Source organism: Emydura macquarii, unplaced genomic scaffold, assembly GCF_026122565.2.
Source record: "Emydura macquarii macquarii isolate MOO-44397 ecotype Brisbane River unplaced genomic scaffold, CSIRO-AGI_Emac_v2 contig_1790, whole genome shotgun sequence".
In the NCBI taxonomy this organism is placed as follows: Eukaryota; Metazoa; Chordata; order Testudines; family Chelidae; genus Emydura; species Emydura macquarii.
Genome location: NW_027131927.1, coordinates 19,410,572 through 19,427,715, shown reverse-complemented (window position 1 = coordinate 19,427,715; position 17,144 = coordinate 19,410,572). Strand labels below are relative to the sequence as shown.

Below are 17,144 nucleotides of genomic sequence, written 5' to 3'. Positions count from 1 at the left end.
GACACCGTAAAGTACCTACATAGGGAGAAGATCTAGAGGCCTCTTTAATCAAGCATAGGCATAATGAGATCCAATGGTTGGAAGCTGAGCTCAGCAAAATTCAATCTGGAAATAAGAAATACTGCAGGGTGGGAAGGAAGGTGTTCTGGTTTTTAAACAGTATGTGTAATTAACTATTGGAAAGATCACCAGGAGATGTGGTAAAGTCTCTATCAGGTTAGTGGTCTTAATGCAGAGGTCACTATGTGAAATGTTACACAGCTGGCCAGATTAGAGGATTATTATGGTCTCTCAACCTTAAATGTATAGGGCCTGATTTCCTGAAGGTGGGTGCTCAGCACTTTCTGAATAAAATACATCTCAGCTTGGGAACCAAAAACCTGAGACAAATAAACAAAAACTAGCTACTTTTTAAAATCTTGACCCAAATTACTAATAAAATTATTTTTGTGTATGTGTTATAGATCAAATACCATTGAGCTAAAAAAAAAAAAAATCAAGACAAGAGACTCTCAAAGATATGCAGCAACAGACAAGAGAAAAGACAGTTACAGTTTTGTAGCGCCTCAGTATCTACCAGGCAACAATCTAGGTTTCCTGTACAAGTCTGAAGTATCTTGGGTAACCATTGTTATTACAGTAGGGTGCCAAAAGGTGGTTTCAATGATAGCCAGATGCCTCTGCCTTTCCCGGGTGCAAGTTTCTGACTTGCCAAACCATGAGGCTGACTGCCAAATACTATACTGGGGAAAAAAGCCATAATTGTAACCATGGTATTCTTCATTCATCTGAGCATGGTTAAAAAATAAAGTGATGCTATTATGATCTGAGACTGACACTCAAATTCCAAGGGGTGGGTGTTCATTTCAAATTCTCTTCTTTAACTGCTGTGAAAAGAATAGGTGGTGGGAGGAAGGAGTGTGTACAACTAAGTGTAAGAAGAGAATTTCAGTTCACTCTCCAGTGCAGCTCATGCTCTGCAGTTTATCACTGCAAAAAAGAGAAGGAAAGTGTCTTTGTAATGATCAAAGCAGTCTTCATAAAGCAGATCCCTGCCTCATCTTTCTTCTGTGTAAAAATATGGATGGATGATGCTGTGGATAGAGTCCTTGGAAATTTGATTGGAATTATGTTAAATTGTTTGAGTCAAGCTTTTGATATACTCAACCCAGACACTGAATCTCTTCCTTAATTGCAAAAGGGAACTGCAGCCTGACCCTATTCCCATTGAGCTCAATGACAAAATTCCCACCGACTCCAACAGAGCAGGGTCATCTCCCTAAGGGGAAAGGGAGAAGGGGGGGAATCAGACTGGGACTGGTCAACCATTCCTGATTCAGCGGAAGTCTAAAAAAATGTAACCCTCTTCCCACTCAGCTTCATCTTACAATAGTCAGAGATATTACCATAACTCAGGCCTGCAAGGGACAAAATATAGACAGATTTTAAAAGGATTTTGCAGCAGCTGTGCAGGAATCGGTTTTGAATAACCAATTTCCAAAGACGAGTCTGTTGGAATCAAAAAACAGATGTCTAAAATGAGCTCTTTGCATGGAACGGCTGGAGCTGGGGAAGGAAATATTTATGATTTTGGAGCAAATGGACTGTTTCTTTAAAACACATTTTATTAATGTATATTAAATGGTAAATATAATCAAAATAAAACAAGGAAGCAGGAACAGAAAAGACAGTGAATTCACAAATATATACATACAGAGTTAAGGAAATAAGCAATCTGTTGAGAAAATCCATGGAGTGCCCTTGGACATGATGAAAGGAGAAAACAGAAGGCCCAGTCCTGCAAACAGATCTACATGCACCAGTAGTCCTAACTCCCACTGACTTCAACAGAACTAGGATATACTGTTTGCTGAATGGGACACTTCTTTTTCCAGACACAGAATATGTTTAGATTTTTGGATAAGAAATCCCTAGGACAGTAGCTCAGAGAGCAGATAATGTACTATTAGTGAAATGGTGTTAATAGTCTCTTGGCTACTTGCTTGCTGTTCCAACAGTTGGTAGAATTCAATCTGGCGCCGCTGAGGAAATCTCAATGGAAGACCAAAAAGATGCCGTGAGGTAGAGACAGACAAAATTTACAGGAAAAACTTGGTGATACTCGTGGAAAATTACAGGGAATGGATCCCACTTTCTGTAAATTATTTTTTTTACAGCACACTGCAGTAGTCAGTCAGGCCTTGTCTATCCTAGAGTTCAAACAATGGTAACCTGAACTGTGTGTAAGTCTAGTTCTAGAATGATGCCACACACTTCCCTGTGCTATGGAGTGTAGAGGAGCACAACATAGCTTAGAAGAGCCTCCAGATATTCAATGGAGTAGAGATAGCAGCTCAGTAGCATGATCTCCCCTCTGCACAACAGCCACATGGTCAGGCCTGGAGGATTGGCATAGGCTGGCTGGGGCAGATGGCAGAGCAGGGCAGCAGTCACTCTCCACATCAGGGGTTCTCAACCGGTGGTACGCGTACCACCAGTGGTACGTGGAAGACGGCTCGGTGGTACGCCATTGGAAACGCGCCGCCGATTCCGCCGTCGAATCCCCCCCCTTGCCGCCGCCGCTAAACCCCGCTGCCACCGATTTCCCCCCTTGCCGCCGCTGCTAAACCCCGCTGCCGCCGAATCTCTTCCCCCGCTGGCGGTCAAAAAACTCTCTGCCGCCGAATTAAAGGCCCCCCGCCGCGAAACCCATTTTCCGCCGCAGAGAAACCGCGCCGCCGCCGAAAGTCCCATCCTCTCTGCCGCCGAAAAGTGTGAAACGGCGGCAGGGTTTCGGTGGAGGGCATCGATCCCTCCACGCAACCCCGCAATTTTACCGAGTCCTACTCGGGCCAGGTACAGTCAGGTGAAGCGGTACTTGACCCGACTGTACCTGACCCGAGTGGTACTCTGTAAAAAAAGGTTGAGAACCGCTGCTCCACATCATGCTTTCCTGTGCACCATTTGGGTTTCTGCTAGCCTCTGAGCCTTCACCCGCCAGGAGCAGGGAGTAAAGTGCAAGCAACAGAGGAAAGCAATACCCCAGCAATCTTCTAATCTTTCCCCTTCAAAGAGAGCGTTCTGAAGAGCCATAGTGCTCCCCCTTCTGAGGAAGACACACCCTGTCTGTTTTGGTTTCAAATCCCAGTGCATATTGGGCCACCAGCCCTGTTACTGAACAGTCTATAAAGCATGGTTATAACTAGTGATCTGGAAATCTTTTTGCTGTCCCTTTGTTTATTACTAGAACAATGCTTCCTGGAACATGCTTGTCTGTGTCTCTGCCCTTATAGGGGTGCTAAGAGGATACCTATACTGTGAGGTGCGCAGATATCATGGTAATGAGGCTATAAGTAACTATGATGGAAGCAGAATTCTCCATACAACGGTCTGAGAACTCACCACCTTTGCTTCTCCTAGACCCATCTCCCTACTCCCAGGTGTCCAAACCATATACAACTCTATAACCCCTTCCATAAACTACTCTTCTAATTGTCAAAACTACTAAGATACTGTACAGGTATGGACACCCTTCTGCTAATACACATGGAGACCTAGCTTTCCAAAGGTGCTGAGCACCCACAATTCTTACTGATTTCAGTAGGGGCCACTGGCACTCAGCCCCTCAAGTCAAGTCAATGGTGCTTTTTCTTTTCCTTTCTTTTCTTTTTTTTAAATGAAGTATGACATTCTGCCAGCAACAACAAAAAATACCCAAAGACCCTAAGAGAGGTCACAAACTCTAGTACTCCATTAGCCCTGCTTTTTTGTTTTCCCTTTCTTTTTCTCTGATGGGCATGAATGGTAGCCTTCCTGTATATGTAATATATTTTCAAAGATAAAGATAATACAATGTTATTGTTCAAATTTTAACCCATATGTAAAACTTGCATTCAAGTAATGCTTCCTCTTGCATAATAATTCTGGACTTGAACTATTGGTCTTCCTGCAAAGTTAAGTCACGATCCTGAAACACTTAAGCACGTGCATAACGTTAAGCAGATGCAAAGTCCCATTGGAGTCCCTGACCCTAATCCTGTGAAAACATATGTGCCTGCTTAACTTTACACACTGGAATTAGTCTCACCGAAGGCAATGAGATTGCTTGTAATGCATAAAGTGTGCACATTCGCGTTCGCTGGATCAAGGCCTTAAAATCTTTTATCCTTTCAGAACTTACAGCCAGCCTCCTAGACTATAATTAAACATTGTTCCTTTCGAGTGGTTGGTTTGATAATATTTGTCCTAGTTATTCTTTTTTAATGCATATTTTACAACTAACATAATGTCATATCCTGCATGGGCCACCGCAGCAGTAAAATGTTATGACTCAAGAATGCTATCTTGGCTCATTAAATCAGATTACGTTGTTCTTAAAATTGTATTCCTTCAGTTTTCATTTCCCACCCCCCCACAAAAATACACACTTCTTAAAGAACACAAATTAGCCAAGTTCAGAGCTTAAAAGGCAAACATTTAACAATGGAACTTCTGCCCTTTCCTCATATATGTTAACAATTAGTCATTTGTCCAGTTCCCACGCCCACCAACACAACACCCAAACACTTGTAAAGATATGGGAGAGAGGATTAGATAAAAGGTGTTACACATACAGTATGGTCCCCAGTGACTGCAACTCACTGTAGATGCTCTCAGGCCTTGTCTACACTAGAAAGGGTTGTTGACACAAAAGGTACATCGGTGACCAAAAAACACTAATTACAGAGCTTGTGCCCGTCTACAAAGCACTCGTGTCGCCAAAGCACGCCCACACTTGGTGCTCTAACACTGTCATTGAGAGCACTGCACTGTGGGCAGCTATCCCACTGTGCAACTCGCCACCTGGTACCACTAGGACTTGTGGGAAGAGGGAGATGATCACAGTGCATCACGTATGTGGGTTTAACATCCCATGATGCATTGATTTGCATCCTGTCATTCCTTGTGTTCCTGGCAGTGTTTCGCAGCATTTTTCAATGGCTCCCCATTTCCTGAGTGCCCGCCCTCCTCTATCAGAAAGGACAGATCCTGCACTGCTCTCCCCTGTTGTTGTCAGTGTTCTGAACACATTGTGGCTGGTCATGCAGCATATCATGAGTTCCCATTTGGAACAGGAATCCGAGGCGCCTGACCTGCTGTCTGACATGCAAATGAACAGAACCGCATTACTGTTTGCATTCACGGAGCATGTGCACACGGTGCACTGCCACCACTTTTGGGCATGTAAAATAAGCACAGAGTGATGGGATTGCATCATTATGCGGGTCTGGGATGACGAGCATGGGCTGCAAAACTTTCAAATGTACAAAGCCACTTTGATGGAACGCTGTGCGAAGCTAGCCCCTGCCCTGCAGTGCAAGGACACCGGAATGAGAGCTGCCCTCTCGGTGGAGAAGCGTGTAGCAATTGCCATATGGAAGCTGGCAACTCCAGACTGCTACCAGACAGTTGCTAATCAGTTTGGAGTGAGGCAGTCCACCGTCGGCACTGTGTCATCACAAGTGTGCAGGACCATTAACCGCATTCGGCTACAAAGGACTATGAGTCTGGGAAACGTTCATGAAATAGTGGATGAGATCTCAGCAATAGGTTTACCTAACTGTGGCAGGGTGACAGATGGCCCTGGACCTCTTGCAACGGAGTACATCAATAGACAAGGATACTTCACTATGATACTGCAAGTGCTTGTGGATCACCCTGGGCGTTTCACTGACATCAACGCAGGTTGGTCAGGGAACGTGCATGACACAAGCATCTTCAGGAACATTGGCCTGTACAGAAAGTTGCAAGCAGGGACTTTCTTTCCAGACCAAAAGATCTCAATGGGGGATGTTGAGATGCCTATAGTGATCCTGGGAGACCCAGCCTACCCATTAAGGCTCATGAAGCCTGACATAGGCAACCTGGATAGCAGCAAGAAGTGCTTCAACAACAGGCTGAGTTGGTGCTGCATGACTGTTGAACGTGTGTTTGGCAGACTAAAAGCTCACTGGCAATGCCTTTATGGCAGGCTAGACCTAAATGAGGACAATGTTCCCATGGTTATCGCACCCTGCTGTGCTCCATAATTTATGTGAAGCTAAGGACAAAGTTTGCCCCTGGGAGTAGCGCAGAGGTGGACTGCCTTGCATCTGCATACAAACAGACCGATGCTAGGGGTATTAGTGGGGCACAATGGGAGCCATTCGGATCAGGGAGGAACTGAGGAGAACCAATAAGGTGTTTTTGTGAACAGCACTGTGCCATTCTATGACTGCCATCCGGCTTTAGCTGTGCATCAGTGCAAGGTGAAAGTACCGTGTACAACACAGAAATAAAGAGTGCTTATTGTTCTCACAGCTTGTCTTTATTAAACAAAAACAGTTTACAAACACAAACAAAACATTGGGCTGGAGGGGAGAAAGCAGTGAGGGGCAGTGTGAGCTATAAAAGCTGGGTATAAGTTCAGCTGTCGCTCTCGTAGCTGTCTGAAGGGGTAATGAGATGGGCCAGGAGTTTGGTAGGAATGTGGGGGAGAAGGGGAGTTTGGGGAGTACATGGAAAGCTGTTCTGTAGGGGCTGGAGGGGGAGGGGAGAGGAGGGAGGGCGACCACACATAAATTCTGCAATGTCACGATGGTCTTTAGCAGCTCCATTCACTCCTCCATGGCCTTGATTATGCAATCATGACCTGCCAAAACCCAGTCACGGTTTTCCTTCCTTTCATGTCTATTAATTCTCTGACTTTCGGACACAGATTGTCTTCATGTCCTTTTTTCTCTTTTGGCCGTCTCAGAAGAACGGAGGTGTTCTTGGAACATCTCTTCTTTGTTTCTAAGAGGTTGCTTCCTTAACAGCCGAAGGCACTCTGCTGGTGTGGGGGGTTGAGCTATGAAGGTCACATCTGTGGAAGCACAAGAAACAATTAACAGAAGCATTATTGTGGGTGCCCTAACACTATAGATGCATTGCTGTTAAACACACCTCTTTCCCACTGTCCCCTGGGAAGAGCACAGGTCTTGATCAGCCTGGGCATGGTGAGTTTTGCAAGGGGGGGGAATCATACAGGGGTGCAGGTTCTGGGTGGGTGGTTGGTTGGGGCATAAATGCAGGTAGATAGGGACTAAATTTCACATTGCGCCACCATTCTCCACAGGCTGGGGCCATAGAAGCCGAGTAAACAGGGATGCACGAGAGTAAACAGGGATGCTAGGCAGCATCCATGCGAGCAGCTTCAAACCGGATCCCTATGTTACTTGCCTGTGAGTCCCTTTGGTCCCTGCACAAGTGATTGCTAATTGGTGCGGGAAAGCATCCTACAATAGGAGAAGGAACAGGGCCATTTTGCCGAGGAATCTGAGGCAGAGGACTGGCAAGTACCTCCAGGAAAGTTTCCTAGAGATTTCACCGGAGGATACCATGGAATCTCAGTGTGCATGAACATGCTTCTCAGCCGTGCTGCCTAGCTGCACAAGGGAATGGGAAGTACATGGAAACACAGCTACTCTTGTGCATTTCTATCCCTTGAACTGCTTCTACCATTTATCAAAGCAAAGGACCCCCGTACCTCCTGTTAACAAGCATCATCAGCCCTGAAAAACACTTACCAGAGCTCCCCTCTCCTGCATCCTGCATGCCAGAGCTGCAGGGCTGGGACTGGCTGGAACCCTGAGGAGTCACAAAGAGACCCTGACTCCATACACCACCAAATGACCCGGTCACTGGCTCCAGGTCCTCATCCAACTCCACCTCCTCCTCAACGACTTCGTTGTCAGGGTTGAGTCTGGTGTCCGTTGCCCTCAGGCCCACAGGGGCATCCATACGTCTCTTGGCGGTGGAGGTGGGGTCGCCCGAGGATGGCTTACAGCACCTTATAGAAGCGGCAGCTCTTTGGCTCAGCATCAGTGTGACAGTTTGCCTCCCTGGCCTTCTGGTACCCCTGCCACAACTCCTTGATTTTCGCTTGGCACTGCAGTGTGTCCCGTTCGTAGCCCTTCTCCACCACAGCACAAGAAATATGGCTGTAGGAATCAAAGTTCCTTCAACTAGATCGGAGCTGGGACTGCACAGCCAACTCTCCCCAAATGCTAATGAGATCCAGAAGCTCTCGTGTGCACCAAGTGGGAGAGGTTTGGTGCATGCAGCCACCATGGTCAACTGGGAAGATGCGACGTGAGCTCTCCATGCTGACCAAGCAGGAGTGAAATGTCAAACATTCCCAGGACTTTAAAGGAGGAGGGGCGGGTGGCTGCAGAGCAGCAGAGTTCAAACTGCTGGGCAAAGCAGCCAGGATGGGCATTGTGGGAAACTTCCGGAGGCCATTTACCATGACATAACTAACCACGCTGTCTACAGTCTACACTGACGCTTTTTCAATTTAAGTTGGGTGAAAAAACCTCTACACCTCTTGTCGAGGTGATTTTATTTTGTTCAAAAAACAAGGTAGTTTTGTTGCCAAAGCTAGTGTAGACCAGGCCTCAGGCTCAATCAGGATAGCAGAACTCAGTTCTAGTTCAACAGCAGAGCCCTGAAATTGAGATTCCTGTGAATGGGCAGAGTCTATGAGTATAACTGTTAATAGGCTGTATGCTATAGCAGATTAAATAACTGGACACTGCCTTGGGCTTTGCACCTAGGCAACCTGAACTCTGAACCAAAGCTTTACTCCACTCTTCCCATGCTGAGTAGTAGTTTATTCTGCAAGAAGTCCCACTGAAATCTATGAAAGCTCCACTACACACAGACATAAATCCAGCTTAACTAGTGCAAATCTTCATTGGGGCACCATTATTCTGGTTTAAGAAATGCTTATTTTGGTTTATCTTACACCTATTCCTAATGGCCTCAAATTAAACCAACATATTAGTGCCCCTACAGCTTTTTGCATCAGTTTAACTAAATCAGATGTATATCACCTTAAGCTGAATTGGTACAAGACGCGCTCTGAGCCTACTCAACAAGATGGCCCTGGAAAAATCCAATCCTTAGGCTCCACTCAGCAACACATTTAAGAATGTGCTTACGTCCCACTGACTTCAATGGGATTTAAGCCTGTGCTGAAGTACAAGCTTAAATTTAAGCACATGCTTAATGGCTTCCTGAACTGGGATCTTAGAGAGCAATTTCACAGTCAGCTCCTGTTCTCTAGTAGCTAGTATAAACTAGAATTCTTCTGTTATTAAACTTCAACTCTTTTGTTGTGTTTTGCAGTGTAACTTCCCCTGCAACACTGCTAAGGGATCTTACACATTTACTCTGCTGCACCTAACTATGCAGTTTATTAGCCTGTTAGATCAATAATTATGTAATAAATGCTAACAGAAACTGTGTGATCCAGGTCACATCTTGAACACAGGCACCATTTTCACATTATGAAAGTAGCCACATTTAAAATCTTTCGCTCATGTGCAACGTCTGTTTTACTGGAATGCACAGGAAAAAGTCAATCAAGTTTCTTTCCCTTCCCCCTCTTCATGATGTATGAAAGTGCATTCATCTGGTCAACATTTCATTTCTTCCACATTTCTGTGAGTTAGACATAATAAAAGCATTTTTGTAAGATCACTTTTAATGCTTTTGTACTTCCCAACATGTATGAAAAAATTTTGTGGGAACCGGAGATCAAAACAAACTGGTATACATCAAAAGTAGCAAAAGCTACAAACTTGTCCTAAAAACAATTTGAATGTATGGTTTCTTAACTCAGTGATTATCCAACATAAAAGTGTAAAACAAACAAAAAAAAATCTTTAAAAAACAAACAAACAAAACAAACAAACAAACCTGAAATCCTGGACATTTTTTTCTCTCCCTAATAAATCCTAGACACAATCTAGAGTTGCACTTAAATCCAGCAGCTGCATGTTTTCTGACTGTGGGAAATTGCTTCGGAGAAGCTATAGCTGCCAAATGAGCAAATTGAGTCACCATGACATTTATTAATTTCTTTTATTCTTTAGGGAATAGCTGGGGAGAAAGCAAAAACTGCATTTCATGCTGTGTTAACCTAGATTTCAGATTCATTACACTTCTCTCAAAACGCCACTGTTTTCCAGTACAACCCTACCCTTTTCTCAGGTCACCCAACACCAAAAGCTTTATCCAGAGGATAAACTATTTGTTCAACTGTTGTATGAAGGGGGCGGGGGAGGGAGGAGATGGCTGGGCTAAGGTGTCTCCATCCGGTACTCAATGTACTGCCACTGATGCTAGGACAGAGGATGTTTGAAAACCTCTCAAGTATGTCCTCTATATAAGGAGATATTGCCCCTGCCTGACGCCCAACACAGGAGTTAAATCTGTCCCCTGAGTAATCTATATTGTACACACTATCCCCCTCTCCAAGGGCTGGGAAAGCATCATCTCTAAAAACATTTCCCCAGGATTATGCTTGGTATTATAATAGGGCTCAGAGCCCTAGTTATTGACCAGGACCCCGCTGTGCTAGGCGCTGTACAAACACAGAGCAGAAAGGTGTCCTCTCTACAAGAAGGGCTCCAGGTGAAGCCTAGGGCCGGATCCCAATCTCACACCGGAGATGTAACGCCCCTGAAGCCAGTGGAAGGATCCCTGGCGATCCCCGCGGAGAACAGAAAGGCCCCGAAGTGATGTCTGATCACGCCCGGCCCCAGCCCGAGGACCAGGCACCAGCGACGCCCAAGCGCTTTCTCCACGCGCTCCCCTCCCCCGGCAGTGCGCATCTCCTTCACTCACATACCCGGGGCAGGGGCTGCCTCCCCGCCGGCATGCCCCAACTTCTGGCAGCCGGGCTAGAGCCGCCCCCGCCCCGCCGGCTGCTGGGGGCAAGGCAGGACGCGAGTAGGTGTCTCACGCCCGGGACGGGACCGGACGGGACGGGACGGGAGCACGGTCACGCCCGCTCCCCGCAGCTCCCGTCCGCCCCGCACTGCAGCCGGCCGACCTCGCTCCGCACCGTGCCGCCAGGCCGGGGCAGGGACCGGCCCTGACAGTGCGGAGCTGGGAGCCGGGTCCGCAACGCCTCGGCTGCATCGCCCTGCGGGGCTTTCCCGCCCGCCGCGCGCACCGGCACTCACCGAGGGTCTGCCCACCGCCACGGCCATCCCCGCGGCCCGCTCTCCCGCCGGGCGGCTGCTGCTGCTGCGCTACACTGCACCGCACTACAGCTCGCGGCGCGGCGCGGCGCGGCTCCCCCTTGTGCTGCTGTTGCTGCTCCAACCCCGGCTCGCGCCCGCCCGCGCACTCCGGCTCTGAGAGTCACAGCAGCCGCAACATGGCCACCCGGCTGGAAGGAAGGAAGGGCTCATGCACGGGGGCGGGGAGAGGGGGGCGGGACTGGAGGCCTGGCCACGCGGGGGGGGGACACCTCCCCCGCCATCTGGGGCAGCCCCGCTCCCCTCCGGCACCCCCCGGGGGGGCAGAACGAGCCCCGGGCGCGCGGAGTGGGCGGGGCGGGACCGGGGAAGCGCCCTTCCCTTCTGGTCCTCAGCAAGTGCCCGGCCCCGAGTCCGCCCGGCCTCCTGCAGCACCGCCAGGGGCAGGCCGGGCCGGCGGGGAAAGTCAGCCCAGCCCAGCTGGCGGGGACCCGCTGCGCGGTTATTACGCGGTGCAAAGCTGGACTGGGGGAATAAGAGTACGGCCACGATCCCCGGCGCAAGCGCCCCACGTGCGCTGGGGATTCAACCCCCGCCACCGCACTGGGCAGCCCTTTGATGGCTTGGGGCTGCCTCTGCCAGGCAGATGCGAGGGTTCTGGCTCTGGCTCTGGGTCTGGCTCGCACACACACTTCCACCCAGCGTTTCCCGCCTGTACAGGATCACCAGACCACAGAGCTTGCAAAAGTGGCTTCTGCACCTGGAATCCATGTCACCCCTCCCGCAGACAAACCTACATGCCTGGGAACAGAACAGACCTATTTATCATGTGCCACACTGAGTGGCACTGTAAGATCCTGGGGGCAGGGACCCGGTCTCCCTCTGGCTATGGCCAGACCCAGCACTCAGTGTGCTCTATAAACAATCCTTGACTAGAATAGTGAATGCAGTGAAACCCAGCTGAAACCACCATGGAAGAATCCAACACCAATTATTTATTTTGCAGTAGTAGGTAGGAATCTTTTAAGTAGTTTTACTAGATAATAATAATAATAATAATACATTTTTGGCTGGTTGCGCCCACAATCCAGGAGGTGATTTCCAAGCTCAGCTAAGAGGCAGTGTCCTAGGCTCAGTCCTACATGGTACTCAACACTCTGCCCCCAGGCAGGCAAGCAAAGCAGGTATGCACCCATTTAAGCACCTGAATAGTAACACTGACTTCAGTGGGTCTACCCCTATGCTTAAAGTTAATCACTTGCTTAAAATCCTTATCCTCAAAGCTATTTAGGCTCCTAACTTCCACTTATTTCAATGGAAACTAGGAGCCTAAATACCTTTGAGGATCTGGGCCTAAATTCTTTGCTGGATCAGGACCAAAGCATGCAGCATTTTGCAAAATTGAGCCCCTAAAGAGCTTCTAGTGTAAGGAGCTGATCCTGCACAAACCCACATTACACGTGCAAGCAGTCACATCGAAACTGATGGCACTACAATTATACATAAAGTTACACACTTGTGTAAGTGTTTCCAGGATCAAGGCCAAAATCACATACCATCAAAGGGTAGGGGAAAAGGGCACAGCAAATAAACAAATTGGTCTGGGTGGTAATTAACCATGTCTTGGTAACATAATGCTTGATAACACAATGCTGTGTATAGTATATCTGTATGCATGCGTACTCTTTTAACTGAGTAGTTTTATCTAGAAAGTTACCTACATACTGCTATGCCAGGAGAAGCACCGCACACACGGTAATGCACACAATCTCTTATAAAGGGTGCAACAGGGGAGTGAGCTCACTTCTTGCTTCACCGGTACAGGCCACTCAGGTCCAAGTGGTTCTGTATGCTCTCTTACTCTGGAGCATGTGGGCAAAGAGGGATATAGGCGGAGCTTTCTGCCCCCCAGTGCTCTGGCCAGCAAAGCTTAGCCAGGAGCAGCAAGGGAAAGGGCAGTAGTTTGCTGTCGGACTAGGCAAGCAGGAAATTACTATCCTGCTGGACCAAAAGGGGAGCAAGAAAAGTATTGCTGCTCCCTGAGACGGGATGCTCCCTGGAGTGGTGCAGCAACACTAAGACAGTGTGAAATACAAAGCTATTTATCACTGTATTTTCCATTTATATGGGAATGTATGGTGAGGATGTATAAAGATGGACTCCAGGTTCTTGCAAAAGTTTTTCTCCATTCTTCAAGGGGTTTTCCCTTTGCTTTTGGCTGCTTTTTATTAATTGTTATTGATTGTTATTAAAGGAATATGTGGGCCTCGCTGCTTTCTTTCCTCAAAAGATTTTCGTCACACTTTAAAGAAATTAGAACCTGACATGAGAGGAAGCTGAAACCTAGGCTGTTGCTCACTCACAGGGAAAGCATTGTGGGTTTCAATTCAATGGATGTCGTGTCTCAAGTGTTGCCTACGCTGGGGAATGGAGCTGGACCCACTCAACCCCCTAATGCAGACATGTTGCTGTAGTCTAAAAAGTGACTTGCTTCAGTGCAGCTTGCCCCCTTTGTACACCAGAGTCAGCTACACTAGTGCGAGCCTTGTTTTACACCTGTCTGAACTAGGAGCTTCCATTATACTGCTACAATGTTGCTACACCAGTGCACAAATCCTTTTAGCCAAGCCTTAGGATGACTCATCCCATCCTTCCTCCATTATGAGCTGGGAGAGCTGTGAATGAGGTTTCTCTCTTATAGCATCATGTAGATGACTTCCTGGATACAGTTGTTTAAGGCGGAGAGGTTGGCAAATAAATAAATCAATAATAAAAAAGATTTTCTGCCGTCCATTTGGATTTGGGTTATTATAGTGCATAGTGCCCCTGATGCTCAATTGGAAAAGGGGACCACACATTTTTAAAGATTCCACATCTTGAGTCCATCCAATCTAAAATCACCTCTATACTCTGGGGCAAAGGGAACTGTCAGTTCTTCATTCTAAAGCCCACGGGGTGAGCTCTGACAGAACATTCCTATCTCTAGGACCTTGCCGATGGGGTGCCCAGACAATGGAATCTTCCTTTAATAGCGTTACATGGTAACAATGGGACTAGTCCATTTTTCAGACGAAGCTGAATGAGAAAATACACATTTATGGTAAATTCATATTTATTTGCCTTTTGTTTAATCTCAGTGCTTTAAAATCCATGTATACAGGTCCCTAAAGGTAGTCCTGTTTGTATAGCACATGTGGAGTCGTCTGCATCATTAAAAGGAGAGTGACAAGTGCCAAGGGCTACAGCTGGCTGACATTTTTTTTTTTTTGGGTGAAATACTGATTCATCTTTTTTTCCACCATTTTTTTTACCAGTTTTACTAGGGACTTTTTTCAAATTTCTCTTGAACAGTCAGAAATGACCTTTGGAAGAAGTTGCCCAGCAACCGTGAAGAGCTAAACTTTATTAACTTCAAGAATCTAGAAGGGTATTACCAACAAGAGAGAGCAAACAATTACAAACTGCCAAGGACAGACAAGAGTATCTCTTTAAACCACTTAACTTGAAATAGACAAAGGATATTAATTATAAGTGGCAGGACTGTACTTCGTGGGCAACATCTACACTCAATGCTACAGTGGCAAAACTACAGCTCTGCAGCTGCACAGCTGTAGCGCTTCAGTGGAGATACTAACTACACCAACAGGAGGGGTTCTCCCATTGGTGTCAGTAATGGAACTTCCAGAGAGTTGGTACGTAGGTCAATGGCAGAATTCTTCCATTCTTCCATTGACCTAGCGCTGTCTACACTGGGGTTAGGTCAACTTCACTGTGCCTCTCAGGGGTGTGGATTCATCACACCCGTGAGCAATGTAGCTGGGTCAGTCTAACGTTTTCGTGTAGACTGGGCCTTAGTGCATGGCAAGCCAGGGTTTGAATCTACAGCACACTAGCTGTATGTACTCCCATTTCAAACAGCAGTATGTCAAAGCGCACTTCAGACCTTTTAATGGACTGTGGCAGGGTCCACACAGCAATTTAGTGTATGACAAACTAGAGAGCTGTAGATTCATATCTGGCTTGCTGCACATTAACTTGCTATATATACACAAGCCCTTATCCTTGAGGTTAATCTTAAGGTGTAATTTTAAACTGATTCAGTAAACCAGTGCAAAAGGCTATGTGGACACTCTTGTTTTGGTTTAAACCAGGCCTATTTTGAATTAGCTTGGATTGTTTTAAACTAAACTGAATTTAGCCACTTTGAAACCAAAATAAAAGTGCGTCCACACAGGCGTTTGTACTGGTTTAAGTAAATCAGTTTGTCTAAAGCAATGCAAACACATTGCCTCATGATGCAATCTTGAGTCTGGCCCCAGTTCTGAAAACACTTACGCAGCTATTTAACTTTGATGAGTAGCCATTAACTTCAAGAACAGGCCTCAGTGTTTGCAAGATCAAGGACTATCTGTGTAAGGGGAGAGAGGGAAGTGATGTAGTGATAGGGGGGGAAAAAGAAAGAAAGAAAGAAAAGAAGAAGTGGAGAGGAGATAGGGAAGTGAGGTAGTGATAAAGAAAAGAAGCGGTAAACTCTGCTTACCCGTGTTTATCCTTGGCTTCACCATTCGTGGCAATGTTCTTTGCCATTTTTGATCACTTCTAAGCTAGAAACAAGCAGGCTGGCTGGGAATGTTCCCAGCTAAGAATGAACAGGAGGTATGAGTGCTGTAACAGACCGTATATCATGCAGGAAAATGCTGCCAGAAATTATTAGAGGGGAACTACTACATCAGGAGAGGGGAGGAACTTTGAAAATATATGTTGCTTACACATAACTCCATTAAAACTAGCACCCTATCTGCATAATTATGCTGGTGCTTACCAGGTATGTTTATTTTTATTTTTTTTTACCCTCATAATTTATCATTTTCTCTTATTTGATCCTGCAATTATGAGATTAGGTTTCCACAGCAATGCACTGATGTCATGAACAAAGTATTATGACTTCAATGAAGGATTCATCAGAAGGAAAAACTGGTTGGTGAGGGAGAATGTAATTACTGGAGCTACTTTTGTGTTGAATAGTTAACAAGGGAATACAGAAAAGTTGCATCCAAATGAACTGATTTTGATAAAAATAGTTACTTTTCACAGTATCCTCATGGGGTAATCCCTTTTTAACAGTGCATACTCTCCATTCAGATGAATATTGTTGGTAGGATGTATATGTATGTTCATCAAACGTACCCTAGGAAAGAAAGAAAGAATACATGGTACAGATAGATAGCAATATGTAATATTATCTATGCTGGCTCTGCAGGCGAACCTCATGAAAGTGCTGACAGGTTCTTGAACATTTCTGCTGCTTGTTCCTGGAGTGTAACTTTAACTGTAGCAACTGAAAGCTTTTTAGTGACAGTGTTATGCTTAGAGAGATACTTCTACAAATGCAACAATTATGGTTACTGTTTCTGTGTAATACAATTTGTTACACCAACCAGCATGGTAGACTACAGCAACTGATACCTAATGGTATAGAATCAGCCAGCTGAATGAATATAAGTAGATAGTTTATGTACTTGAGACCCAGTCCTGCAAACACTTATGCAATGTCACATGTTGATAAGTATTTGCAGGACTGGACCCTTAATTCTTATAGACATAGTTAAAACAACCAAAAATAAAACCTGTGTGTGTGTGAGTGATTTATCATCATAACAGCATCAGTATATGTAGACTTTCGCAAAGGTTGTGCATGCTTCATGATGTTTGTAGATATGTGGTTATATAAGCCAAACACCTAAAATATCTGCAGTTATATGGGATACCAGCTTGCCACTGATTCAGTGTGAGAAATGACAGGGGCCTGGCTGGATTTCATTCCTAGTTTTGTCATGGACTTCTTCTGTGACCTAGATCGCATCACCTAGAGTCTGATTGAAAGCCCACTGAAGTCAATGACTTTCTATTGACTTTGATGAGTCTTAGATCAGGGCCTCAATCTCCCTGTGCCTAAATTCCCTATTTCAGTTACTCTCTCTCCTTTTGTTTGCTTTGTCTATTTCAGTGTTTCTCAATTAAATTTGGCCACGGAACCCTTTTGAACTCGATAAATAATTGCGGAACCCCCAAACTCTTAACAGTATTTTTACA

At 46.0% G+C, this 17,144-nt stretch overlaps 1 protein-coding gene across 8 annotated transcripts in view; it reads right to left on the bottom strand.

Annotated features, from left to right (window-relative positions):
- Nucleotides 1-17,144, bottom strand: part of SEPTIN11 (septin 11) — a 133,617-nt gene that overhangs the window by 78,052 nt on the left and 38,421 nt on the right. For 6 of the 8 annotated variants that reach the window (XR_010921515.1, XM_067557060.1, XM_067557058.1 and 3 more), the window contains exon 1: nt 11,034-11,749. The exons of 1 other annotated variant lie outside the window; for it this stretch is intronic. Coding sequence is in view for 6 of the 7 variants with exons in the window: in XM_067557060.1 (XP_067413161.1) it covers nt 11,034-11,060 (27 nt within the window). In the remaining variant the exon portion in view is untranslated. Of the gene's footprint in view, nt 1-11,033; nt 11,751-17,144 lie in introns of those variants that run through there. One more of the 8 variants, XM_067557057.1, reaches the window with a different exon arrangement.